General features: G+C 43.5%; 1 protein-coding gene across 3 annotated transcripts in view; it reads left to right on the top strand.

The window, feature by feature from the left end:
* Positions 1-27,294, top strand: part of tenm2a (teneurin transmembrane protein 2a) — a 254,018-nt gene that overhangs the window by 198,827 nt on the left and 27,897 nt on the right. For 2 of the 3 annotated variants that reach the window (XM_075481022.1, XM_075481021.1), the window contains 6 exons: positions 10,013-10,251; positions 20,204-20,326; positions 22,254-22,480; positions 23,450-23,645; positions 25,558-25,659; positions 26,116-26,310. In XM_075481022.1, the coding sequence (XP_075337137.1) occupies positions 10,013-10,251; positions 20,204-20,326; positions 22,254-22,480; positions 23,450-23,645; positions 25,558-25,659; positions 26,116-26,310 (1,082 nt within the window). The remainder of the gene's footprint in view (positions 1-10,012; positions 10,252-20,203; positions 20,327-22,253; positions 22,481-23,449; positions 23,646-25,557; positions 25,660-26,115; positions 26,311-27,294) is intronic. The other variant, XM_075481020.1, reaches the window with a different exon arrangement.

Genomic DNA, 27,294 nt, shown 5'->3' with positions numbered 1-27,294 from the left:
TTGAGCTAACCCCTCTCTGCTAGCTCAGCGCTAGGACTGACCATGCCGTAAAGTGATGCCACATGCGTGACGTCACTCGGAATGCAATACTGACAATAAATGTGTATTTTAAACAAATCTAGTGAGTCTAAAAAAATCAAACCAAGTGCCGTTTGAAAGGATAATTTATCCTGCCTTTAGGAAAATTAAAATGAAAAAATATAAAAAATTATATCCAAAGCAATGGCTGGATCTAAGGTGGATTTCATAGTACCACCATAGAGTTCGGCGTGCTCTGCACTGCTTCGTTGGCGCCCCTAGAGTGCAGTACCACCCGGAAATAGCCGCCAGTTTTCCCTCTCCTCATAATAGAGACTCTCTGATAAAACCCTGTAAGTTTGTTAAATGCAAGCTAGTTTTTGATAAAGTTTTTTTTTTTTTTAAAGGTGACTCTACATTTCTCAATAGTTTTGAAAACCATTTAGAAACCCAGTTATGATGAAAATCAGACTCATTAATCCTTCAGTAGTCAGCATTAATAAGTGAGCAAGGCAAGTCCAGAAACCTTAAAACGCATTACACAACTTTGCTTAAAAACACCAAGCTACATCATTTTCACCAAACTAAAATCAAGCATTCGCAAGGAAAAAAATATTCGGATTAGGCTATACAAAGTTTAGGCTACAGCTGTCAGATGATACCTGAAAGCACCACACACATTTATCCGTCTCCACAAGCTTATCCATTTAGAATAGCATTTGAACTAGAAATGAACTGGAACTAACAGTCTGCACCAATGAATGCTGCCATAAGAAGGCTCCCTAGGATTTTTGTTACTTCACACCCACCTAACAGAACCCATTGTGTAACTGATTGTCTCCCTCATGATTAATTCAAAAATTTATCATTCCTTATGATACAATTTTTATGGATGCCTAAGAGATTGATGTGTTATGAGATTCTCCAAAGCAGTGATACGTAGAGTAACAAGAATGATGAGGAGCTGGGGTTAAGAAGAAAGGCAGAAGGCCTCGTTTTTCAGTTGAACAGCTCTGCTAATTTGTCTCTGGGAGACCAGCATGTTTTTTTTAACACATAGCATCATTTTTAAATGATTAATCTACATACTCTTCTTCACTAAACAAAAACCACTATGCCAACTTCAAATCGAAAAGAGAATAGCTGTCATTACAATGCACTCAATGCACTCTAAATATGACACAAAAAAGTCACATGTATCAAAGCTATTATGCATGCAACCTGAATTGAGCTGGCTAGAAATAAAAACCATTTCACAGACACATGTGTTTTTTGCCAGTACACAAAGAACACTTACCAGGTAAACAGAGCATTCATGCAGGGGATTACTATTCATGAGCCATGCAATGAGAAGTACACTGCCTACATGCTTGCTAGCACGCACGTGGCCGCTCTCTGAGTATTTCCTCTGCAAGCTGTAGTTGTGTTTCTCCTGCTGGGCAGTGGAGCTTCCACCTCTGATGGGCCCAGATAAGCTCCCCCGAGTGGTGGCCCTGTGCAGTATTTATGAGGCTGGGACATGTTTAATTCAGTCCCACTGATATCAGGTCTATGCTCGACCTGTGCTGAAGCATTGTGTTGATATGCTTGATAGGTGAGAGGTATGGTGTTAAACAAGAATACCAACACCATTTTTGGAATTTGTTTTTCCGACCTGTGTTGCCATGGTGATGAGTAAATAATTTAAGGGGAGAATTTTTTTTATTTCTGCCCTCAAAAATGATGCAGGGATCTTTGGATAAAAACAAAAACAAATCATAAATCCTCCTTCCACTGCGATTGCCATCTTTAGAGATTTAAATGAACCATCACACACCACACTGTTGAGCCCTCTCCGGTGCCAGTATTTGGCTGTGTTCAGGTGTTGGGGTTAGGCATGGCTCAGAGCCTGTCGCTGTGAATGGAGCCCAGAGAAATTTCAGCTCCACCCTCCAGCCCAGATTGGGCCCCATTCTCTGATCCCAGCAAAGGCGGAGGCTGAACGGGCTGACTGGAGCTGCTGATGAGCTTGCGATTGGGTCAGAGCCAGCCAGGCAGAGCCAAAGAGTCACACCACCCCTGAGCTGGCAGAGTGCGGCCTCCATCTCATTATAACCAGCCGCTATAGGAAGAGATGAGCAACCTGTTCATGTGAGGGCGCGGGCGTGTGATTGAGTACATTTGTGTTTACTGTGTGATTACATCCAAGCCTGGGTACCCTCGGCGACTGCGGCTGCTCCCCATTGTGATCATATGTAAATCTTGGCATTTGTTGTCCACTTGTTATAGTAAATGTGTGCACGCGCGTGTGTGTAGTTTGGATTGATCCAACAGTGTGACAGCAGTGAGAGGATGAAGATTGATCACCTAAGAACACCCTAGGGCTTGGTTGACTGGCAGAGGAGGAGAGAGATAGGAGCTGACGATTGTGGAGGAGCAGTGACACAGCAGAGGAATATAAGTCGGGGTGGGAAGGGCAGAAAGAAATGGTTTACGGTAGAGGAGGGAGAGATAAAGAGGGAGAGAGAGGCAAAGACACAGAGGGAGGAGGTGATTGAAGGAGATTGTTTTGGGGAGGGTGTGTGAGGGAAGATAGAAAGGCAGAAGAGGGAGATTGGGGCCCTTGGAACATGGATACATTTACCAGTGTGAGATAAATGACTATAGATGGCTGCTGCCACTATGTGTGTGTGTGAGAGAGAGAGAGCAAGAAAGTGAGTGAAAGAACGCGTTTCTCTGCAATAGTGCAAGTGCACGTGTGAGTACATATGTTGCAGTATTTTGTGAGAAAGCAACTGATTTCCAATCGCTCCCTCGGAGTCTCTTGCCTTGCTGATGCCAGGTTCAATCTCTCTCTGTAATCTCAGGACTTTCCCCTGCACCCCCTGCATGCTCTGCTGTGGGCCACAACTCTAAGGGAGAAATAAGATCACCGAAAGGACTGCAGCATCTCAATTTATCTAGAATGAGCAGCAGAGGATGAGGTGTGAGGGGGGGGGGGGGGCTGCTACAGGTTACTTTCAAATGCATTACTATGGGGACAGTGAAAGCGCAACCTGTGGGAAGGACCGAGAAAAGATTCATTTTCATCTCTACTGTCACTACTGTAATGTGCAATAATTGCTACATCCAGTATTATGCAAGCTTTATTAATGATATGACCTCGCATCTGCACAGAAAGTGCTTTAAAAATGATATTCAACATTTTTCATGCAGAGCTACTTCGGTAATAATCTTTATTCACGATGCTTTCCCTTATTTCAGCAGTTCGTTGTAAAGATAAAGTAAACACAAAAATGCACATGTTTATTTATACCAGGCAGGAACTATCTTATCTCAGCAGTACCTTAAAACTCCACCCATAGCCACTAAATGCTGCTTTAAAAACACTACTAGCTTCAGAACTTCTCATGCAAAAAGCTTGTTATAGTCATTACATTCACAGTTCCAAGGTTAAAGTGTGCTGATGGTCATTTGTCTACTAGAAAACCAAGTTGGTCAGACACAGTGACCATTAAATGCAACTTTGTGTTGACCCCTTAGGGGTTTTTTTACACTTAATATGACAGTTGTCAAGCTGTTAAGCCACTTGTCTACCAACTGGTCGGATTGGAATGGCTACTCTAACTGGAATAAACAGCCGGTTAGCTGATTATGATGATCATTACTGATGTTACTGCTACATATATTCAGTAGCAGAGCGAATAACGTTTCAGATCTTGACCAGTTGTTGCTGGTGAGCAAATCCTACATTAATTAATGAATTAAATCATCATAGGTCATTCATTAGCTAAGCATTCAATGGTAAATGATTTGAGTAAATGTACCCCGACTATACATGATTTTCCAACAGACCTTCTGCACTGAAAATAAGTCTGTGTGAACAACTGGAAATATCAGCCAGTACAATAGTATCTTCGTAAGTATTGTAGTCTTACAACATAAAAACAATATTGGTGTGTATAAATCTAGCGTGGTCAACAACGCACAGCACAGTTCTCTCACCACACACTGAAATATGGCATGATAAAGATAATTAATTTTGTGTGTGTTGTAAAAAAAAGATGAATACTATACACACAGTTTTAAAAGGTGGGAATCTTATTAAATAACACTTAAGTCAACATAAAGACAACATTGACATCAATAATAATTTCCTGATTACTTTCAAGCTGTGCCCTTATATCGGTCTCTTTCCTTTTGCACATGATGCTACTTTTTTGGGGGAGAAAATGAAAACAAGCAACCCTACTCCCCCGCCGTTTTTTTTTTTTTATTCGCCATCATTTTTTTTCTTATTTCTGCCTTTGTTCAACCAATCATTCCAGTACTCTCAAGGTGAGAATATTAACAGAATCCATAAAAAGATTAGAGTAGCTGAAAGAATGCTTCTTTGTATTTGCACTACTCCATGAAAAAGTCAAATATGAAAAAAAAATCGAAAGCGATGATGCGCCTGAATGTTTTAGTGGTATTTAGATTCTGTCTTGTTGAAATAGCAATTGCACCACATACCTTGCAGGGTTCTTTTAGGGCAAGTTTTGTCTTAGGTTTTTAGCTATAAGAACGTGATAAAAATCTTCTAGTTTTTAACAGGTCTTAAAATGAAGTAAACACAACCTGTGACTAACAACAATACATGACATATTACAATGTGCCATCAATGATTTACAAATTCATAAAAAAAATCAAATAAAAAAAACTATATTGCAGAAGCAGTTAGGGAAAACTATGTACATCCTCGCTTCTGTAAGATTTAAGACGGCAAGTGGCAGCCAGGTGGTGCTAATTAAATGTACTTGATTATTAGATCATCAGCAAGCGTGAGCGCCTCTATAAAAGTGGGGGTTTGGGCAATTTGTTTGTCTTACACGTTCAGATGTGTGTTAACACAATGCCAAGGAAGAAAGACATGAGAAATAATCATAGGGAAGCAACTTGACACAGGATGTTCAGCCCATTGTTAGACGATGCAATGCTTAAAACAAAACAAAAAAAAAACAAACCTGAAGCTGCATCTCAGACCTTACAGGCCTCAGGTCGCCTCAGTTTGTTTGCTCATAATGCACAGTACCACGTTGTGGAGAAAACCAAACACAGCATATCAGCACAAATATGTCATACCAACTGTCAAGCACGCTGGTGTAGGGGTGATGATTTGGGCTTGCTTCGCAGCCACAGGACCTGGGCACCTTGCAGTCATTGAGTCGATCACAAACTCCTCTGTATACCAAAGTATTCTAAAGTCAAATATGAGGCCATCTGTCTGGCAGCTAAAGCTTGGCTGAAAAATGGTCAAACAACAGGACAATGATCCCAAACACCACAAGAAATGGCTACAACAGAAGGGCAAAAAATAAAAAAGAATCAAGGTGTAATGTCCCAGTCAAAATCTAGACCTCAACCTGACTTTAAGGCTGTGGAGGAATTTTAAGAAAGCTGCATACGCAAATGTCTCAATGAGCTCATGCAACACTATTAAGAAGAGTCTTACAATTTAGTTGTGGAGGAGTCAGGTTATTGCTGCTAAAAAGCTGTTTCAATGATCATTATTATTATTATTATGTATTTTATTATATGTCTTTTATAATATCGTCTCCAACTACGTTTAACCTGGTATGGGTTATTTTAAAAGTAGATAGATAATAGTGAATAACAGAAAAATATCTTTAAAACAATTTTTTTTTTAGTAAAAGAAATCAAAGCATACTAGAGTTGTACATTTAATACATATAAGCCTCAGCTATTTTAGATCTTCCCCTGTCAATCATCATGGCAACACTCAGCAAATGATGCCCATGATACTGCATCCGTCTGCCGATTTATTTTTTCCTACATTTATAGCAGGTAACAATTCCCACAACGCTGTCCTCGAGCATCCTGCCCTCCCCGAGAGCCCTTTGTTTCATTCTCAGGTCTGACTGTTTTCCTGTCAGCCCCATGCCGAGTCAACCTCTGTTAATTGTTCTCTACATCTGATGGTGATTCTCAGACTGCTATCCAAAGCAACCACGTTTGTGATAGCTGAGAAAATGAAGTGCGTGTGTGTCAGCGTGTGTGCCCGTGTGTGTGGGCATGTAAGAGCATGTGTGTTTGTTCGCTCAAGGGGAATGCGAGCTTTGACTTCCTGCTAATTACCCAGCATGCTCTCTGTTCTGTGGTTAATTGTCCAGGTCCTTTTTTCTCTCAATGGGAAACAGTGTTGGAATGGAGGGAAAAACACATTGTTTCTTCTCTCTGCCTCTTTTCTCATCTGTAGCCTTCATCTCCATCCTCGATCCTGTTCTTATTTCGCTTTTTTGTGCTGCGGGGATCCAAATTAAAGACTCGGTTGAACATACAGGGCAAGAACATGAAAGAAATCCCACATATATTTCTATGGTTCGTGCGTGGGTGGGCGCTTATGTCTAAGTGAAAATGTGTGTCAGTGTGTGAGTAAGCTTTTGCTTGTTCTGTGTGGATGCGTGTTGCATGTATGTGTGTGGATGCAATGACAGCAAGGTAGCAGAGGGGGAGAGAGGGGGAATCTCTGTCAGCTCTCTCTAATTATGTGTGACATTTCCATGCTGGACCACTGTCAAAAATCCCACAATATTCACATACAAATACACAAACACACAAATAGGCACACACACACTCACTCACCAGCCTAATGATACACAGTTGTGATTGCTGGCTGCCTGCTATGATAGAACCCCTCCATAGCCATCCGCAACATAAATCAATGTCAATTACCTCCCCAGAGCACATTAGACACTTTCCATTTCTACTTGTAATTAGTACGGCCCATAGACATATTCCCATCCCACACAAGCTCACAGCAGAGCTTCTGCACACAAACAACAAAGCCTGGAACTGAAATGATTACAGTGCGGAAGTTCAAATGCGTACCAGCGCATCAAATCATATGCATTGTGTTATACAGAATGCAAGAGATTCACCAGTTCACTCTGGCACTTTAGGAGTATTGTAATTAATTAGCACTGGCCCTGCCATCACAGAGTGCTTCAGCGACTGTGAAAATGAGTTCAAGCAGACACATGCTGCTTGACCTTGGAAAGTGTGTGTGTTTGGCGCATACACACATATGTGCATTCTTGCATTTGGCAGTTTATAGGTCCATGCATGCATAATAAAACTGAAGGCGGTGACACTAAGAGTGTGGTATTTTTAGACAATAAGACTGCGTTTCCTTGCATGGCATCTCCTTGCTCCTTGCTCCTTCAGCCTCTCTCTGTCGGGCACATTTTATTCCTATCTTTTCTTTCCCCTATTTTACCTGGCAGCTAACCTGACAGGTAAAGGGAGAGGAAGGGGGGGAAAAAAAGAGGAGAATCCGGCAGGATAGCAGTCCAACAATCAGTGGCCTAAGATGAAGAGAGAAAAAGACCAAGAGCAGCACAGACTGGTTGAATTATTGATACAGTAGTGGACAGTACAGCAGTGTCCCCAAACCGAATTGTCGGTCTCTGAGCCCAATACCTGTTTTCACCAAATGTTTTCAGACTGTGTAAAAACACACTTATGTAACAGCAGTTATTAACGGCATCAAAATGATAGGAAATCTCAAAGCACAGCTAAGCATGAAAAACAGAAACATCCAATTAGTAAAAGCGGTGCGCTATTACTGCTCCAACAAGGCTGCTAAGAATAAAAGTGACAGGAGGCTACAGAAGCCAGACGACAGTACTGACACACATGCGTGGGGACATGAGTCACATGTCTTGGTCTGGAGGTGGAGAAGAGTCACAATTCCACTTGACAAAGAAAAACCCTGCAACTCAACTTTGTCTTTCACACAAATGAGTCACGACATTTGTATTTTAGTTTCTTTTTAAATAAATGACTTGCCTTCTCCAAAATATTGAATATTATATAAATATTAAATATTATTTTCCTATTTCAATGAAAAATGAGCTTTTTGTTAATATGATGGCAGCAACTGTTTCCAAATAGTTGGGATGGAGGGAACAAAAGGCTGAGACGGTAAGTGTTACTGAAAAGACACAGCTGGAGGAACACATTACAACTAATGAAGTTAATTAGAACCAGTTGAGTAGCATGTATAAAAGAGCACCTTACAGAAGCAGAGTCACAGCATCTACGAATTGTGGGGCAATTTCAGAATAATGTTTCTCAATGTAAAATTGAGACTTTGAATGTTCCATCATCTACATTACATTATACCATCAAAACTTTCCAAGACATCTCCATGTCAGAACACGGAAAAGAATCAGTTCAGGATGACTGTGATCTTCAGGCCCTCAGGCGACACTGGATATAAAACAGGCATGATTCTGTTATGGAAATCACTTCATGGGCTAAGGAACAATTCCAGAAATCACTGTCTGTGAACACAGTTCATCATGCCATTCACAAATGCAGGTTAAGGCTCTATTAAGCAAAGAAGAAATGGCTTCTTCTGAATGAAAATAACCCAGAAGCACCACCATCTTTTCTGAGTCAAATCTAAATTTAAAATGGACTGAGGCGAAGTGGAAAAGGTAAGGCCTTCCAAATTTCAGCAAGAAAATGCTAAACCACATAGTGCATCTATTACAACAGCATGGCTTCATAGTAGAAGAGTCAAATTGCAAGATTGACCTGCCTGCAGTCCATAGCTTTCACCAACTGAAAACCTCTGGTACGTGACGAAACCCAAAATACGACAAATAAGACCAAGGACCGTTGAGCAGCTAGAATCCTATATCATCTCATAAGAATGGAGCAACATTCCTCTTCCAAAGATCAAACTGGTCTCCTCAGTTTCCAGATGTTAATAGACTCTTAAAAGAAGATGGCATGTCAATAATGTTAAAAGGTACATTTCAGCTTTTCAGTGAGAGCAACCCCAAAAAACAAGCCAAGATGATGTGAAAAATACAGCTGTCTGTTCCAGAATAATCTATGACAACCTGCCTAATAGTAAGGCCCCACACTTCTATTCCTTTTGAGGAAGTGAAGAGGCAAATTTTCATCTCTTTGTAGTCCTCACTCTCAAGGTCAGAAAATCACAAACATAAAAGTTAAATGATATTCTCACTGCCACACTCAATTGCAAACATACAAACAAACAAGCTCCATGGAAATTGGTAGACAAAGTCTCTTTTTACTCCATCTCAGAAGAAGTCAGGTGACCTTTCCTCCTCTGATGTGTCACCCTCACCTGGGGGCTTTGTTCTGTCATACCACCTGAGGTCTGTGTGGGAGCAGCTCCTCACTCCCTATGTGTGCTGTGGGTGTGTGTCGCAAAAGATGTCACAAAGGTTTCACAAAAGTTTTTTTTTTCTCTGTGTCCTTTCAAAGATTTTTTTTCCTTTTCATGTTTCCTTTTTCACTGGCCACTGCGTTCCCTCAAGGTTAGATCAAAAAAAAAAATCTGAGCGGAGGAAGAAACATCTTTCAGGGGAAGACATGATTAGAGAAAGAAGACGCTGAAGAATAAGAGAAGGAGTGGGTCGGCAGTGAAAAAATATGGGAAATAGGAAAGGAAAGGGAGGGAGAACAGTGTTGGGTGAGCAGGTGCATTGATAGCAGAGGATAATAGGTAATGTGAGCAAAGGGATGGCGGTTCAAATCCCTCTTTTATGTTCTTTCTGAGCTCTGACCCCACCTGGACAATGAGTTGGGGGGCGGCACTGATCCTTTCCTGCCATCAAGGGCAGCGACGAGACACATCGTAAGTGGGGTGAACAGAAGAAAAGCGAGGGCGTGGAGGTAAAAAAAAAAAAAAAAGGTTGCAGCAGGTGGAGGTTAAAAAGAAACCCAAGACTGGAACAGGACTGAATTGGAGACACAATCAGTTCAAGGGTGTTCACACCCGTAAGGCACGAACGGTTCAGCAGACAGAAAAAATGGACAAAAGCTTACACATATGTTGCCCTGTCATCTGGGCTTTCATTGCATGGTGGATTGTTTACTCTCCCACAACTACCGTTTTTTTTAGTATCAGCTGGGTTCTGAAGTCTGCCTCTACGTATTAAATTACCCTTTTTCTCGTGTTTCCTCTATACAGGCACTTCTTGTTCAAGACGTCATCAGGAACCACCCCTCTCTTCAGTAGCTCCTCCCCCGGGTACCCACTGACATCGGGCACAGTATATTCTCCGCCCCCTCGCTTGCTACCCAGAAACACTTTCTCCCGTTCAGCCTTCAAGCTAAAGAAGCCGTCCAAATACTGCAGCTGGAAATGTACCGCGGTGACAGCCATCGCAGCCGCTGCCCTGCTGGCCATCCTGCTGTCCTACTTCATTGGTAAGCCTCAAAATATTATCCATGTTGGAGGACTGGTGAGCCTAATAAAATGTTGTAAAAGTGCAGTACACTTCCCCTGAAGGATCCCAAGCTCAGTCACAAAAGACCAGTTCCTTTATTTTCAGGTTGGTTAGTCCTGTTTGTTTTGCCCTGACCTGCAATGCTTGAACTTTGCTCTTCTTGTTCCTCCTACACCACAACATAAAAGTGCCAAGTTCACAGCCCACTATAAGCACAAAGCAGGAGTCCGGATGTGTGAGCTTTGTCACTTTAGTCCTGTGCTGCTCTGTCGAAATCAGCCCCAGCAGGCGCCTTGGCCTCCACTCAGCATCAGTAAACAGCCAGGCAGACAGACAGACAGGAAGATACATACACCGCAGCACACCAGGGCTGTTTCTCTGAGCAGGTATCAGTCAAGGTGGGAATCCTAACAGACCCAGCAGGAAAGTGGATGTTTTTCACTGATCCAAAGCCAGCATGCGATAGTCATACTTAAAGGAATGGTAGATAACCAGAAGAGAGCACTTACAGAGCACATCAGGAAGAAATTCTCATGGCTGTCTACCAGGGAATCTGTGAGAAGAGAGGGATACTGTTGCTCTGAGTGCGTGGGTGTGTGTGTGTGTGGGCATGGATTTAATTCCTTCCTGAACTCGTTCGTTGGTCAAGAGAATGCAGACCTGCGCTATATATCTGTGTATATGTGCGAGGCACAGAAAACAGAAGAGAAGGAGCGTGAAATGTAAGTATGTTTGAATGTGTGTGTGTGTGTGTGTGTGTGTGTGTGTAGTTGTGTGTGAAAAGAGGCAGATGTGCGACTGAGCCCCTGATTGGCCTCTTACCCCAGAGACCAGACTCAACAGATGGGTAGATCTTAGGAAACAGTGGCATCAGCAAAAATAACAACCCCCTCACTGACTCTACATGCATTATTAATATCATTTCATATGATTTATAAATATATGTATATATATATATTAATACATTACTACCATTACATTACCCTTCTATCTATAATAGCAGCTTTGTATCTGTATGCCCATATGTGTTGAACCCCCTGCTCACCTGGCTGTGTCCAAATTGTTGATGTTTTTTTGCTATGGTGTCCGTGTGTGTCCACCTTTGTGTGCATTTGAATGCCCTTGAGAGTGGTGTGTGTCCTCCAGAGCAGATCAAGGCCCATTGCCTGGGGCACACAGACAGATCCATCCCCTCCTGAGCTTTGCTCGGTCACACTGCACTGGACAGGCACATATGGAGCTGCAGAACAGGAGTGGAGAAGGGGAAAGGAAGGCCACAACTATCACTAAGAGCAAAAAACCCTTCCCATAGATCATTGAGGACGGGGGATTTAGTGGTGAATGGAATCATCTGATATATGAGTTTACTTATCTTTTAGTTCATTAGCAGCATGAAATTGCTAATGACAAAAAAATACTTGTTTCCCTCAGAAAATACATTACAATTTTCTAATAAAGAACTAATTTTGGGAATAATCAAAGTCTCAAAGACTAATAACGATCTTTACTTCTTTTTTTTTTAACCATTTTATCAGTGTTGGTGCACCATTTGCGTGCCTGCCAGATACAACCTATTAACTACAGTGCCTGTCCGTCTTGATAATTGGTAATATTATAGGCTTGAGAGAGTACTTTATTAACAGGTGTATTCACAGCACAAACTAGACTGATAAGCGCCCTGTCTCAAAGCAGCACACTGTACACTGAAGCATTTTTAATTTGAAATAGTTTAAGCTCCACTCTTTGTATTTTTTCACTTGTATCAGCTGCCAAACGTCTGCGCCTTACCCCCAAAATCTATTGTCCAGCTGGCTACAATTCAGTAAGCTGAAGAAGGCTGAAATGATACTTTGTTATTTTTACATTTGCTAACTGTAAGGCCCCTGTTCAGCTGTTCCAGGGAAACGTTTTGCTCCAGTGTTTTGTCTGTGCTGAACAGAGCTGTAGCAGTGCTGCCAAGCCTGAAACCCCTGTGTTTACCTTGCTTTTTGTAGCGTTAAACGTGCAGTGGGTTCACTACTCATAAGGGGGATTTTGTCGTGCCTTGTTTGTGCGTGAACGCGCGTGTATGTGTGGGCCCAGAAAGTCGCCTGGGAGATCTGCAGAGCACCCAGAGCCATGCAGCGTGAAGAGGACCCCTCTGAGGCGTCCGCCCAGGAGCTCACTCATAAATTACACCAGGACACATGTGCCTGAACAGCACTTTTTTGTGCGTGAACGTGCGTGTATGGGTGTGAGTCCTCCTGCTCCAAGAGCTCCATATGAAATGTGTGCACACACAGTGTTTGGGTCTGATTGTCTGGCTTTCTTTTTCTCCTATTTTCCGAGAGTGTAAATATAGCTTCAAAAATTGCCCGACAATCTTCCAGAGACACATGTATGTGTGCACACTGAGAGCCTTTTAGAAAGCCGTGTTTCAAGAGCAAGGCTGACAATATCTCTTTGAAGCACCATCCTACTGTTAGAATGGAGCCATGGGGATGAGATAAACATACACACATAGATGCACAAAATGGGGATGGGGGAAGCAAATGCAGCTGTGAGTCTGTGCATTTTCAACATTCTGCGTTGAAAGAGACTTTGTGAGGACAGACAGTCGTAGTTTTGCTCCAAACTCCAGCAGTGTATGGCCTCCTCTTTACCTGTGAAGGAATGACTGAACATATGGGGAGAGGAGGATAAACGAAAGTGCTTGTTCCTCATTCCCCCGGTGTCTTGTTTGCTTGCTCCGCATGGAGCACCCCAGCCAAAGGAGAGGTGGTTGCTAGGATACAGGTGAACGGTTGGCATATAGGAAGACAGGTCCATCAGTGTGAATGACAACCTGAAGAGCGTGAGATAGTGGCGGGCGGGCGGGCAGCGGGGGGGGGGGGGGGGGGGGCATTTGTGAGTAGAGGGCAGAGGGGAACGTAAAGGGGGGATTGGAAATGGAGGACAGAGGCAGAGGAGAGGAGGACAGAGGCTGATCTGTCATTGTCAGCACTGTAAGGTGTGAGCGTGCAAGATTCGGGGGTGGGGGTGCACTGGTTGCACTGCCAAGCAAAGAAGGCGATGATGATGATGAGGAGGAGCCAGAGTGACAAGACAGCCAGGTGTGGAGAGGAGAAACAAAGGTGATGCGGAAGGAGGGGAGATGAAGGAGAGCGTGGCCTCCTGAGGCTTCTGTCACCTGGAATAACCGTGGGACTAATGTCTCCTAATTGATCACAGCGAGCAGAGAACAGAGGGAGTGTGACAGGGAGACGGGAGGACAGAGGTAGACTGCAGAGGATGAGAAGCCTGGGTGGTGACAAAAGAAGTTAGAAAGGATGAAAAACAGAACAAATATATAAGTCTCGGAGGACAGAACGTGTACACAAAGAGAAACGGAACAGAGCAGAAAGTGGGAAAAACTGAGCGAGAAGGAGACACGTTGTGGTTGGAGATGAGAGGTGAGGCTGGTGTGATAGATGAAAGATTGAGGATGTGTCAAATTAGTTGTGTCCAGGTGTACTGTTTTCACATGCTCATATATACACATGCACAGTCACACACATAAATGTGCGCCCTTGTCTGCTATGAGTAAACTCTTACTAGCGGGCGCTTGTGTCACCTTTGCAGGAGTGCTTCATATGAATGTGTGTGTGTGTGTGTGTGTGTGTGGGTGTGTGTGAGAGAGAGTGGTGAATTTGTGGAGCACAGTGGCATACCCCACATGGTCCTGTCACCACTGATGAATGAGAATACGCACACACCCACACCCACAAACATAGATACAATGTATTTTTAGGCTTTACTCTCAGCTACCCCTGTCTGTTGATTAAACAGAGCCACACACCACACACACAGATACACTGTCATCGAGTGTGACCTTCATGCCTCTAAGCCGAACACTTTCCATCCGTCACCGCCGTCTTGCTGTTCCAGACTGATCACAATCGCTTACTGCCCGTTCCTCCCGGCTATAAAAAGACTCACTTCAGTGAATTCACATCACCATTCCCTTACATAATAACATGCTAATGGCTTAACCGATTACAGCTCTGTAGTTTAGCTAAGTAAATAGATAATAATCAAAGGTCTTTTGTTAACTTAAATGTATCACACGCACACCTGCTTAAAGAGAGAAATAAATCATGTGAAAGACACGGTTCCCACATGTCGGAGGTTGAGCTGTGTACGAGCTAAACTAAAGAAAAAAAGGAATGCATTTGCCATGATACATAATGTCAGTCGCGGCACCCTTTTCTTGAACCCCAGATTGGAATTTAATTTAGAAAGCTGGGAAATGTGAAAAATTTCCGATGAGAAGATGTCAGAGATGTTTAGATGTTTATTTCACACATATAGAAATCTACTTGTGACTCCTCTTCACACGATAATTAGTGATGTTTCCCTCTTTGATTGTTTCTTTGAGTATTTTTAGCTACCCAATGAAGTGAAAGACGATTAAAAAGAAAATTGTAAAACCACAGATTGAGTGGAAAAAATAAATGTTTTGTTTCCTCCTCGAAAGTGCTTTCTGTTAGATACATGTTGATTCAGCAACATGATTAAAAATGAGTTAACATGGCGGTTTTTAATCTTGAAAAGGATGAAAAATAAATGATATCATACTTAAGTGAGATGGATTAATCTATCTCATTTTTCTTCGTATTTCTAGTTGGAAGAAAAAAAGTTTCTTGAAAATGTCAGTGGCTGAGTTGTGTTGAATCTGCAGCTCTCACATTGTGGCTCCTCTCCAAACCCACCTCCTTGACCCCACTGTCCCCTCTCACATTGCATGTGGCTTCCCTTCTGCTGATTCGAGGTGGAACAGCAAGAGGTCAGGATGTGTCACTCATGCCAGCGTCGGTGTCTGTGTACTTATACGTTTGGTGTGTGCGGTCTACGTGTTTGGAGGTGAAGGCACAGTTGGGCATATGGTGGATGCAGGAACCTGGGCATAAGGATCAGACGTGGAGCGTGTGTCCGCAGCAGCGGGGCCTGTCGTACTGATAAAGGTTAGGATCTTACCACGCGCTGCCAGTCCAGGAAAAGGGCAGTGCATGGCCAGGACCAGGCACAAGGTGCTATACCATCTGCGCCATGAGGGATAAATGGGTCATCTGCTCTGGTCAGGTAATACAAAGCAGGGTGCACAGTTGTTTAAGTGGTAGCATTCATCCTTTGACTTTCTGTTTGTTCACCTGGAGTTTTTGTGCGTGCTTTGAATTATTTTGTGCTTATATTTGTGCACAAACCCTGGACTTGCAGCCTGACTGATGTCATTTCTACGTGCTGTTAATTTTGCCTGCATTAGCGTGCCTGGGCTCATTTCATTTATTTATTTCCTCATTCATTTATTCATTAGCCCGGGTCTTATCTGGACCCAGTCGTTAGTCCAATTAGGCCCACTGTGCTACACTAGTGTATGAAACAGGAGATGGATGAAGGCAAAGTGAAAGAAACTGCTCTTCCCCTTCTTGTTCTCTCTGTCTCTCATTTTCTTTCTGTTTCTCCATCCCTTGGCCTCCAAAACGTACTGTCTTTCATCCTCACTCATTCTCTCCCACCCTCTGATCTGCGATAAGATAGCATAGTTCCTCATATCCGGTTTCTAATACAGATCGATGAGAGCAAAAGGACTGAGGTGGGGAGGGATGAGGTGAGGCAGAGTGGGTTGAAGCGGGGGGGGGTCAGGGTAAAGATATCTGAAGAGGAAATGAGGATTCAGAAAGGAGCACATCACTCAGATTCACATCTCTTTTTATTTAGCCAATCAGACACACGCCTGAAAGCAGGCACGGGCACAAGCACGTGGCCGCATCGGCGGTGGGCCATGTCAATATTTCAGCTCCAGTCAGGAAGCCATTTTGGCTGTGCGATTGAGTGAGTTGCCGTCTCTCTTTTTGCAGGTAGGAGCTGCCAGTGACTCATATAACCTTTTGTGTTGCAGTCAATTACAGTTCAGTTGCATCAGCTGGGTGAGCAGGTCCCGTCGGGGGTTGCAGCTTTGTGCGCTTGTTGTTAATACTATGCAATTTGCAGCATGCATACGCAGATGCACACACGCACACTCAGAGGCAGACAAATTGTCTCTCAGTGTATGTGACCCCCAAGGGCAGCAGCCAACCGCCGCCCCCGTCCCTTTGTCTGAGTCTCTAAATGATCTCAGCAAGCAGCATCTTCAGAACTTAGCTGCGAAAGACGGCGGCCTTATTCAAGCAGGAGAGTGGAAATCGTGGGGTAAATTTGACATAATATCCAAAAGGCCTGAGTATTGAGAATCTGTGGCAGCACGCAGTTCTTTCCTCAGTCTCTCAGATATTAGCACTGCACCCCAGTGCTGTAGAGACAGGCAGAAAAGTGCGAGTAACACAAAAAGACACGCGGAAGGTGCTTTTTGTCAGGGGGGCTTCTTTTTTGTGCATGTGTTTGTTTTTGGCTGCAAACTGTCTACCAGCCAGCCAAGTGAGGGCCTCGGAGATTGGGGAGTAGTAGAGGTGGCAATAAAAGGTAAAAATGAAGACAGTGAAAAACCTTCCTACACCGATTAGAAGCCAGGCCAAGAATGAGGGGGCTGGTCTCGGCTACAATTACTGCCCTAATTGAGGTCAGAGTTGTTGATTAACTGGTGAATTAGAACAGTTAATATGCATTTATCAGGATGGCCAGGGGAGAAGGCAAATTAAAGTGTGTTTCCTGTGTGTGTGTGCGTGTTTGTGTAACTTTAGTCACATTGCAAGAGATTAAATACAAATACATGCAAGAGGCTGTTCTCTGTCTTTAGTGCAATTAGTAGCATCGCAGCTGGTTCAATTGCAGATGCTGTCATATAAATAGGCAGTGATTAGGTTAAGTTGAGACAGAAAAAGGTGAGAGGCATGAGAGCAGATAGGAGGGTAAAAGAGATAGGGAGAGGATTTGAACAACTGGAACATGTTCCAGAGAACAGAATGATGATGATATAATATTTTCCACTCGGGGGACATTCAGTGCAGAATCCACAAAGTCACCTTTCTCTGTCTTTGGCTCTGTTTTTTCCCTTCATGCAGAAATCAGTTCACACCCTTTAACTTTGAGAGATGTGAATATTGCTCAAAGCATGCACGTGTGCTTTGGATTTCCTTCTGAAGCCTGCATTGTGAGCCACTTACTGTCAGAGGGCAAATCACGACCATCTTTTCCTACCCAAACAAAGAACGCAGGGCTGCTCATCCCTTAAATCTTTCTTCTTCACTTGCCGTCTTCTTCTTCTTCCCCCTATTTCACCCGTGGCAGGGATTTATTCATCTCTTCCTCCCATCTCTGCAACATCATCTGTAGCCTGTTTTCATGCTCTTTTTCCACCCTCGGGGGAATTTTATATGTTCTTTAATAATCTCTCAGTTGCCGTTCTCCAGTATTCTCTCTGTTCCCCGCTCCTCTCCTGATCACAATTTCTCCAAGAGCTTCTGACCGTTGCCCTCTATACCCAACGCTGGTCACCACCTCCTCCTTTTCATCTCCGTTCTCCTGGTGTACATCAACCGTCTTCGTTTTTTTTTTTGTTGTTGTTGTTTCAGGATCGCGTGTGCTATTGCTTTTTCAGATTCTGTCTTTTGCAGATGATCCAGGCGAGCGCTTTGCCCCTCTGAATTATGAATTGAGATTACATAAAAACCTCATGATGTAGCTGATCTATTTTTAATCCAGCACGTTTGCTTGTTAATCCTGCTTTTCTGTGATCTTTCCATATGCGTGTGTGTACATGCATGTTTTTGCGAGCACATGAAGTGAGAAGGCATATTAAAAAGAAAGCGCAGCCCAGGCCGACTAACTCTCTTCTTCTTCCTATGTCTGTCAGTCCATTTCAGTTCAGATAGGCCATTGGCATGGCACTTAATAAAGCCTTGAAATGCAGCTCGAAAACAGTAATTATGGCAATTATGACAAGAAAAGAAAAATGCAAAAAATTGTGGCAACACAAGGCTAAATGCATCAATTTCAGCTATTTCATTTTAGCTACAATTACACCCTAACAGGATAAGAAGTGTTGTTAAGATGGGGGATGGGGAAAGGAACGACAACAAGCGACTCTCTTTGTCTTTCTTGTGTGTTGCTGCAAAAAAAAAAAAAACCTGTTGACAGAGCTTTGGCTTTTTGCGCTCTGTCACCGAGGAGTAAGTGTGCCATCTGTTGGTCAACTTTTCACAGCCTTCCAGAAGAAAAGGCAAAAAGGAAAGGCAGAGGACGAAAACTAATTTGGGAAAAGCACACATGTGCACCAGCCCTCACAGTCACATAAACACAATGAGCAGCCATACACAATAAGCTCATCGTGGGTCTGTCTGATGTGTTCTTGGCGGTGACCTAGATTGAGAGTGCCGTCACAATAGATTCACAATTGCTTACTGTCTGCAGCTGATTCAATAGGAGATCTTTCTATCGACAGCTCACTGTGATACCATCTTTGCGTGCGTGTGTGCCCGTGTGCTTGTGGTGCAGGGGTGTCTGCGTAATCTACAAGGAAGGACAGGCAAAGATAAGAAAAAGAGAAGGAAGAAAAAGGGGAATTAAAATGAAAAGAGGAGAAGGAATGAAGGTCAACACAATTAAAGAGGAGAGGGAAATAGGTGCGTATAAGAGGAAAGAAGCAGGGGGAGCACTCTCCCTCTTCCTCCTGCTCCATCTCTTGTTTTTTTTGTTGTTGTTTTTTTTGCTATACCACACCCCGACCGCCATGAAAAATTAAAAAAAAAGAAACAAGAAGCTGACAGTGGAGGCCAGGCAGCAGCCAAGGTGTCAGCGCTTTCCTTTGACCAGGAAGCGAGGGTGGGGAGAAAGAGATGGAGCATAAAAAAAGAGGAAACAAAGAAACAAAGGGAGGAAAGGGAATGCATCTGCGCCAGTGCAAATCGTGTGGCCTCATCTCTGTCCTCTAAAACTTTTGTACTCATCCCAAGTGTGTGCAAACCTTTGGCAAGTGAAGATAGAATTTGGCAAGAGAGAAATTGATTCTCAGGCTCCAGTTGCAAGTGTTGTGAGCGTTGTGTTCAGGGAATAAGACCAATGCTGAGAAGCGTGCAATAACACCCACATAATGCGTTCTACACAACCAAACTGTACGTCCATGCTGCATCACCTAAACCATTTTGCATTTGCGTTGCACCTTCACTATGCAATTATCCCATATGTTCAGACATGTGCAAAGGATCCATCAAGAGTTTTTCATTCAGGAGGCTGTTCAGAAGCATTAGAGATCAAAATGCTCATTAACAACAAACAAAAATATACCTGCCACTGAAGAAATTACTGAAGAAATTACTGAAGAAATGACTGAACGTATAACTGTGCGCATAGTTAGGGAACAGACTGTCTGCTCAGTGTTTTTTCACTCTATGTTTTCGGTTGGAGGAGACGTTTGCCAGCAAGCAAAGGAGAGAAGAGACATGGGGAGAGTAAAGAGCTGACAAAGTGAAGAGCGAACACACTCTAGCCGACTCATACCGCCAGTACACATTAACACAACGGAGGACAAAAGAAGAAGAGAAAGGAGAGGAGAGTCATAGAGCGCTCTCTTGAGAGAGCAATCTGTCACTTGCTCTCTGTGAGATGGTGTAAAGGCTTCCAAATAAAAGCAGGAGATGGTGTCACACTGAACGATGGTTGGGAGAGGCTGAGGCAGAGAATGCGAAAGAAAGGAGATTTTTTATGGTTTTAATCGAATGTTTTGTAAGACTTAGCTCGGTTTTTGTGCTTCGGGTTACCAGACACTTTGAGAGCAGAGCTTTTGATTGATATGCACTAGCAGAAGTATAGCAGGGACACTGTGTAACAGCTTCTAATTCCCCCTATGAGCTTTCAGCTGGGGCTTCTTCCCTTGACTTGTTGACAGTCCCCCATCCAAATCAAACACGCCCCACCTCACCATCCAGCCATCTCTCGCACCTCTCCTCCCTCTCACATCTATTCCACCTTTTTGTGTGCAGCGATCAACTTGCTGGGTCTGACGTGGCAGCTAAAGCCCTCCGACGGTCCTGTGTTAAACAACGGACTGGGAGCTGGACTGCCTGTCAACAGTGACGTGGCCACACTGCCCTCTGGAGGGAGAGGTATGAACTATAAAGCACACTCCCCACATTTAGATCCTCACTGAACCTGTGGCAGCAAAAACTGCCTCAGCAAAAGGATGAGGCTGCATATTAAATATTCTTCTTCCTCGCAGCAAATCGCATGAAAATACTTAAATCAACAATCAATTAATCTCTAACAAGTATTGTGTGTCTAGCCCAAGACTGATTTTGCTTACTTCTCTTTGCCGTGGAACTCGATTGGTGTTCAGGAACTATTAGAGACGACATTAGAAATGATGACTGGGGACACTGTAGCCTACTCTGAATTAGTTCCACACTCTCTAAACCATCCAGGTGCTATCAATACTAATAAGCATGCCAAATGTGTATTCATTTGCAGCCGCAGTCCTCAACAAAATTGTTTTATACTCCTGAAATGAAACTTTGTATTTTCAGCCCATTTCTTAAAGATAGATATATGTTCAGCATGAACTAGCTGGCTGGACTCAGACTGGGTCGGAAAAATTTTTTGTATGAGCAAAGTAACACATCATTGAATTTGTCAGAAATAAGAAAACTACCAACAGCCTAATCCTTGATGGATTTTAAATGATGCATCTGCCGTATGAAACTCATTCCAACAGATTTTTCCTGCCAAACATGCTCACACAACTAAAATATTTATGATGCGATGCAGCAGCGGATGTGTCACCCGTTTGTGCTGTTTAACCACTCTGCTTTGGAGTTGTGTCGAGCAGGGTTTCTCGTTTCAGTCAGCGGCGAGGTAAAACTGCCGTCACTCACGCCCCTCTCTTTAAAGGCCCCCATGCGGCTTTGTATCTGTTCTTCTTTCTCTTGCTCGATCTGGCTCTGTAACACACATGGCACACACTAAAGGTGTGTGTGGGCTGCTTCTCCGTCTCTGTATTCTGCATTAATGAGAGAGCTGTTGTGTTGTGTTCCCCAGCCGTCTAGGCCAGATGCTGCTGTTGTTCTTCTCACTGTTGCTTTTATTCCTTGCTGTTCTCGCTCACACGCACGTGTACACGCGCTTACTCACACTCAGTGTTTTTCTGTCTGGGCCCTGACACTTTTTCTGTTAGATGGCTGACCTGATTGTAGGATTCTGTGCGGTTCTGCGTGCCTTGTCTGCTCAGAAAATCTCGGCTCTGCAGTTCTATCAGCGCTCTGCCGTTTCAGCCCAGACAACAAAGTCAACTGTCCTATAGGCTTTGAAACAAAAGTGTCATTTTGCGTCGCGCAATCACATGCACACTGGCATGCTTCTGTAGCTGAGCATGTAAAGAATGGCCTGATTTCCAAAAGGCTTAAAGTTAAAGATGACACATTCTTCCCCTAACAAAGATTTGCTCATTGCAGCCAAAACATCATTTCTTGACTTCATGAAATCAACAGGACTTGTTTCCAGAATTAATCAAGCTTGTTTCAGATTTTCTTTTGCAAAATTCTGGTATTCAATTTTTTCTTGCAATAACAGTTCTACGAACACCACGTTTGTGCAGTTGTTGCTCAGTGCACCTCTGTTTCAGTCTGCTAAAGCCTTCCCGAAGGCTACACTACTCCCAAAAAAAAAGCAGTTTCAGGTGGAAGAGTTTACATTATTAAGATTTGAAAATTGAATAGCCAACAAGTGCAAATAAGCAAATAAAGGTCTACGACCTTGGTCGTAGTTATCTGAGGTCTCAAAGTTAATGAGATTTTTTTTTCTTTTCTTTTCTCCTTCTAAAACTATGCTGAACAAAAATGTCAAACTAAGTTTTGTTAAAAAATCGAAAAGCGTGCTACACCTGTGTCCATGTATCCCAGAGATCAGTTAATCTTCTATTCACGTAACTACTCGCAGTAACAGAAATGACTGGGAATTTCTTTTTTAAGCATTTCCATTAAACTGTGATGATTACTTATTGACTCTAGCGATCAATGCCTGTAATCACAGATTATGCAGTTTCTTTTCCCCTCTCTCCAGGTTCGTGGGCAGGCCGGAACAGTAGCATAGACACCGGCAACATTGAAGTGGGGAGACGGGTGTCCCAAGAAATCCCTCCGGGTGTGTTTTGGAGATCCCTGCTCTTTCTCAGCCAGCCCCAGTTCCTCAAGTTTAACATCTCCCTCGGCAAGGATGCCCTGTTCGGAGTGTACATTCGCAAGGGTCTGCCTCCCTCGCATGCACAGGTAAAATCTGTCCCGATTAAGCACATTGGGAATGATAGGCTATTGTTTTGTTCATAATGAACGATTCATAAGGAGGGAAGCAACCTTTATTTTCATCAACTAATGTAGAATGCATTAAAGAAAAGCCATCCGGTTTCATGAGACATCTAAAAATTCATTTGTGAATCATTATAATAGCTGCTTGGAAAAAAAACTCATTTAGAAAAAGATTTACACTTAATTAAATTTCACAGTAATGTAACTTTTACTGCCTCTATTTAATTAGAATCTACTCAATTAAAAATGTATTTGATTTGTTGGAAGGGATAATTGCATCCAGATAACTGTTTCATTGCCTGGTCTAAGTTAAGCTGGTGGCTACTGGGCTACAGTAAAAACAGTTCCTGCAATATTTCCAGAACACCAAATAGAAAGACAGTTCACAATGAGCTCTGTGTGCCAAATCTTTTGCTTCCCTGGCAAATCCAGCCTTTAAAGCGGTCTTATTCATTGTTTGTTTTTCTCTCTTTCTCTCTCTTTTTGTGCATTTATAATATGTGGCAAAGCCCAAGGCCCACATCAAAAGAAGTTATTCTTTCCTACAGGAGACACTGCTCCTGACATGCTTGAAACAACTTGGTTGTGGTCCAACCTTCCTTAACTTATCCACATCAACATGTAGAATCTTTGCATAGCACCTGCCAAACAGCTAATTGAGCACACCACAAACAAAGCACGAGCAGCCTCACACTTTACCCTTTTTCACTATCCAGCTGACCAGTCAGGGCAGAAAAAAGATTATGTTTTTGAAACAGTAAAGCATGTGAATATTTTCTATTAAGACCCCCCAAAAATGAACTTATGAACCAGTAAATTAGTATAAAAAGGACTCTTTAATCTTCCAGCATATGCAGCAATGAAGCATGGGGAAAAAAAAGTCCTCTTTCATTGTCACTTGAATTAAACGTTGTCTTACAACTTTCTCGCCAGTATGATTACATGGAGCGCCTCGATGGGAAGGAAAAGTGGAGTGTGGTGGAGACGCCGAGGGAGAGGAGGAGCATTCAAACTGTGGTCCTCAATGAGGCGGTGTTTGTCCAGTACCTGGACGCCGGTGCCTGGCACTTGGCATTCTATAATGATGGTCGGGAGAGGGAAACGGTTTCCTTCAGCACAAATATCATGGGTGAGACACGGTCTGCATTTGCTGTTGTTGTTGGGGGGGGGGGGGGGGCGGCAAACAATATTTAGACAGTTATCAGACAAAAACAGGATGAAAATTTCACGACCAGTGACACTGATGGTATTATTTTAGACTAACCCCCCCCCCCATTTCTGGGTGTCTTCACACGTTCAGAATGTGTAAAAACACTCCCCGGAAGCATGTTCACTATGTTGCCAAAAGATGTACAACTACAAGAGCTTTGTCACATAGGAAGAGTTGAAAGAATTGTGTTTGCCAAAACACAGCACTATATCCAATATATGCTTTCAAGAACAAAACACAGCTTTTTAGATAAAGGTTTTTAGAGTTGTGCCCATTGCGATTGTTAATGCATCAAAAGGAATAATTACTTTCTGATCAGTCACTGCACCAGAACATATCCACATAAAACTGTGTCACAACCCTGTAAAATGAACACATTTTGGAGCTGCAAATTATTTCTGTTATGCTGGAGCCACGAGTGTTGGAACAAGGAGGATGGATAGAAAGAATCGAGCAGGGTGAAAGAATCCTTCACTGTCAATAACAGGGGTTATAGTGCTCTCTGCAGTATAAGTAGGGGAGAGATGAAGAGATGGAGAGGCAGTGAGGACAGAATTAGAGCGAGTAGTGAGGGGGGAGTAGGAGGAAAGATATAATGGTAGGGGTAAAACCAGAATGCAATGAAGTGGAGTGAAGGAGTAGGGGGAGGAGGACCCTAAGAGGGGAGTGAAAGAGAGGGCGGCATTAGGGTAAGAGGGAGACGAGGGGCTCAGATTTGGGTTGAAGGGCGTGGGCTGAGGGCAGAGAGAAAAGAGGGGGAAAAAAGAGGAAAGTGCTTGAAGGAGAGGCAGCATAGAAAAGCTGAGTTTTGCTTGGTGTAAGAAGAGTAACAATCGAAGAGAAACAACATGATAGCATGCTGAGAGGAGAAAGAGATGGATAAAAGTCCAAAATGCATCCTTATGATTAGTATTGTACCATTTCTTCCCACCTAAATGTTCCTCCTCTTTTAAGTGGGTTTCAGAGGCACTTAAAGAGATGTATACACACACATAAAGTCCAGATAAAATCTGCCCAATTGTGCATATCAACCATAAGTCAGGAGGAAGACAAGGAAAAGAACCAGAGTGCAAAGACAAGGAACTACGAGGTTCATGAATGCTTGTGTAAATTACATGAATTCCCTTTCAGCCACAGGCGCTGGGAACCTTTTGGAGGTACTCAGTTAGTTTTTTACTGCAGGGCCTATAGTGTGCCCCCAGTGGTGCTTTGTCACTTTTCTCACCAAGTGAACGACTGAAATAATTTCTGTTCACATTATACAACTGAAAATGAGGGGGCCGTACTTTCTAGAATTTCATGTAAATCCGTGAGGTTGCTTTCAGCTCTGAACATTCTTGGCTGGAAGTGTAATCGCGTCTTTTCATTTCAGCCAGTCCATGCCTGTCATGTCACAATCAATCTCCACAATAGCTCATAAGATTTGAAGTATTAAACACACAACAGACGGACCAAAAGATCCTTTTGACGCCTTAAAAGGGTTCCTGCAACTAAAACGTTGCTTGTGCTTTGGGTGGAAACATGGCTGTATTTTCTGATATGGATTGCAAAGCACTGGTGGAGGGGTAATGGATACTTTCTTGAAAAATTATTCAAAGTGCATCTTCCCCACACAGCACAATGGAAAATACACAGAAAAGGAATGCGTGGAATCTCAGAAGAGGGTGTTTTCTTTTGATGTCTGTGCGACTGAGAGACTCAGAGCGCCTTCAATTTGTCGTATCTTAAAGAATGAATGGTGCCAATGATTAAATGGAATGCTTTGATGCTTGCCATCAAACTCTCTCACCCCTCCCCTTTTTCTCTCTGTCTCACTTCATCTTCTTCACAGATTCAGTGCAAGAGTGCCCGCGCAATTGCCATGGTAACGGAGAGTGTAATTCTGGAGTGTGCCACTGCTTCCCAGGATTCCATGGCATGGACTGCTCCAAAGGTATTAGCTGTTTACAAAATCCGTCAGGAAAGATTCTGTCACTTCCTCTGTCTAATTAGTTGAGAAGACACATTTCTGCTCCATGCAGAAAGTAGGGAAGGATTAAGAGCAGCAACATGGCACATGGCCTTAGGTGGAGTCGAGACTAGATGACTGATGATGAATGGCAGCTCCCCAAGCAAACGGCTCCCTGGCTCGGTGCTCACCTGGGATAGACAGCTTTGATGAATAGTTTAGTTACCTCTGCCTGTAATTACTCTTCATGTCATTGGCGCTCTCCAGCCCCTTAACCACTCTATCCACTCTCCTGCATGGTGGCGTGCGGATGCATGTGGGTAGGCAGCGTGGCTTTTCGCTGCTCTGCAAATCTCTAAAAAGAGCCTGATAATTGTTTTTTTCTTTTCTCGTGCACAGGGTTTAATCCCGCCTCCTTTCTCATTTTGCCTTATCTTCTAGCTGCTTGCCCCGTGCTGTGCAGTGGCAACGGCCAATACGACAAGGGCTCCTGTGTGTGTTACAGCGGCTGGAAAGGCCCTGAGTGTGATGTCCCTGTGACGCAATGCATAGACCCCCTTTGCAGTGGCCATGGCACCTGCACCGATGGAAACTGCATGTGCTCCATTGGCTACAAAGGGCAGAGTTGTGCAGAAGGTGAGTGCTGGCACAATAATGGTGTGACGATCATCATGGATGTATGACGGTGTAACGTGTGTCGGCAATGTAAGTGAGAGGTGATTCGTTTAGGCTCAACAAACGCATCTCACAGATTCTCACGCTCCTTTCCAGCTCAGGTTTGTCAGCTCATCATGCCGTAATCTTATGCTGAGTGCGTGTTCATTCCCTCCATATACGCGGATGAAGTATAATACTGCAGCCAAACACATCAGAGATTTTATTAAGGGCTGAAATCGCTTGTATTGATCCTTGTTAAGAAGGATCAGCATGGCACATTCTCAGTCATCAGAAAGCAAGCGAGATAAAGAGAGGGATTGGGAGGGGGAGTCAGGATGGTGAGAGGTGAATATATATGAGGAAAGTAAGAATTAGAAAAGGCGAGAGAAAAGAGAAAAGCAGCATGCCATGGGTGACGATAAAAAAAGGGAAGACAATGGAAGGAGAGGAGTAGAATGACAGAAGAAGTCCAAACTCAGGGCCTGAGAACAAGGTCAGCATTTTCTCCTCTCCGCCTCAGTTTTTTCCCCTGCATCCCCTTCTCTCCCCCCCCACCCCCCCTCCTTTTACTCAGATCTCAAATCTGATATTCATCAAAGCAGAGTCCCTCGAACAATTTACCTGAAGTGCCACCGACATGAAAATCGATAACCGTGATCCACCATTTCTGCTGGGCAAACAGAAATGGAGGGCTAGGGATACATGGGAGTGTGTGCTTTTATTAATATGTGTGTGCGAATGGGGAGCAGCAGGGTCAATCACGCCTGAGGTGGTGGGAGGAGGGGGGTGGGAGGGGTGTCACACACAACAGGACAAGGAAAAAGAGAAAGTTGGTGTGGCCGGGGACAGAAAAACCAGAGTAGGGTGGAGGAGGGGTGGGTGGGCCCTTTGCCGGGAGGAGGTAATTTGTCAAATTGGTTTTCACTCACTGCTCGGACTCAGAGCTGCCTGTCAAGCTGGCAG

This window comes from Odontesthes bonariensis, chromosome 13, assembly GCF_027942865.1.
Source record: "Odontesthes bonariensis isolate fOdoBon6 chromosome 13, fOdoBon6.hap1, whole genome shotgun sequence".
Lineage (NCBI taxonomy): Eukaryota > Metazoa > Chordata > Actinopteri > Atheriniformes > Atherinopsidae > Odontesthes > Odontesthes bonariensis.
This window is presented reverse-complemented; position numbering and strand designations above follow the sequence as displayed.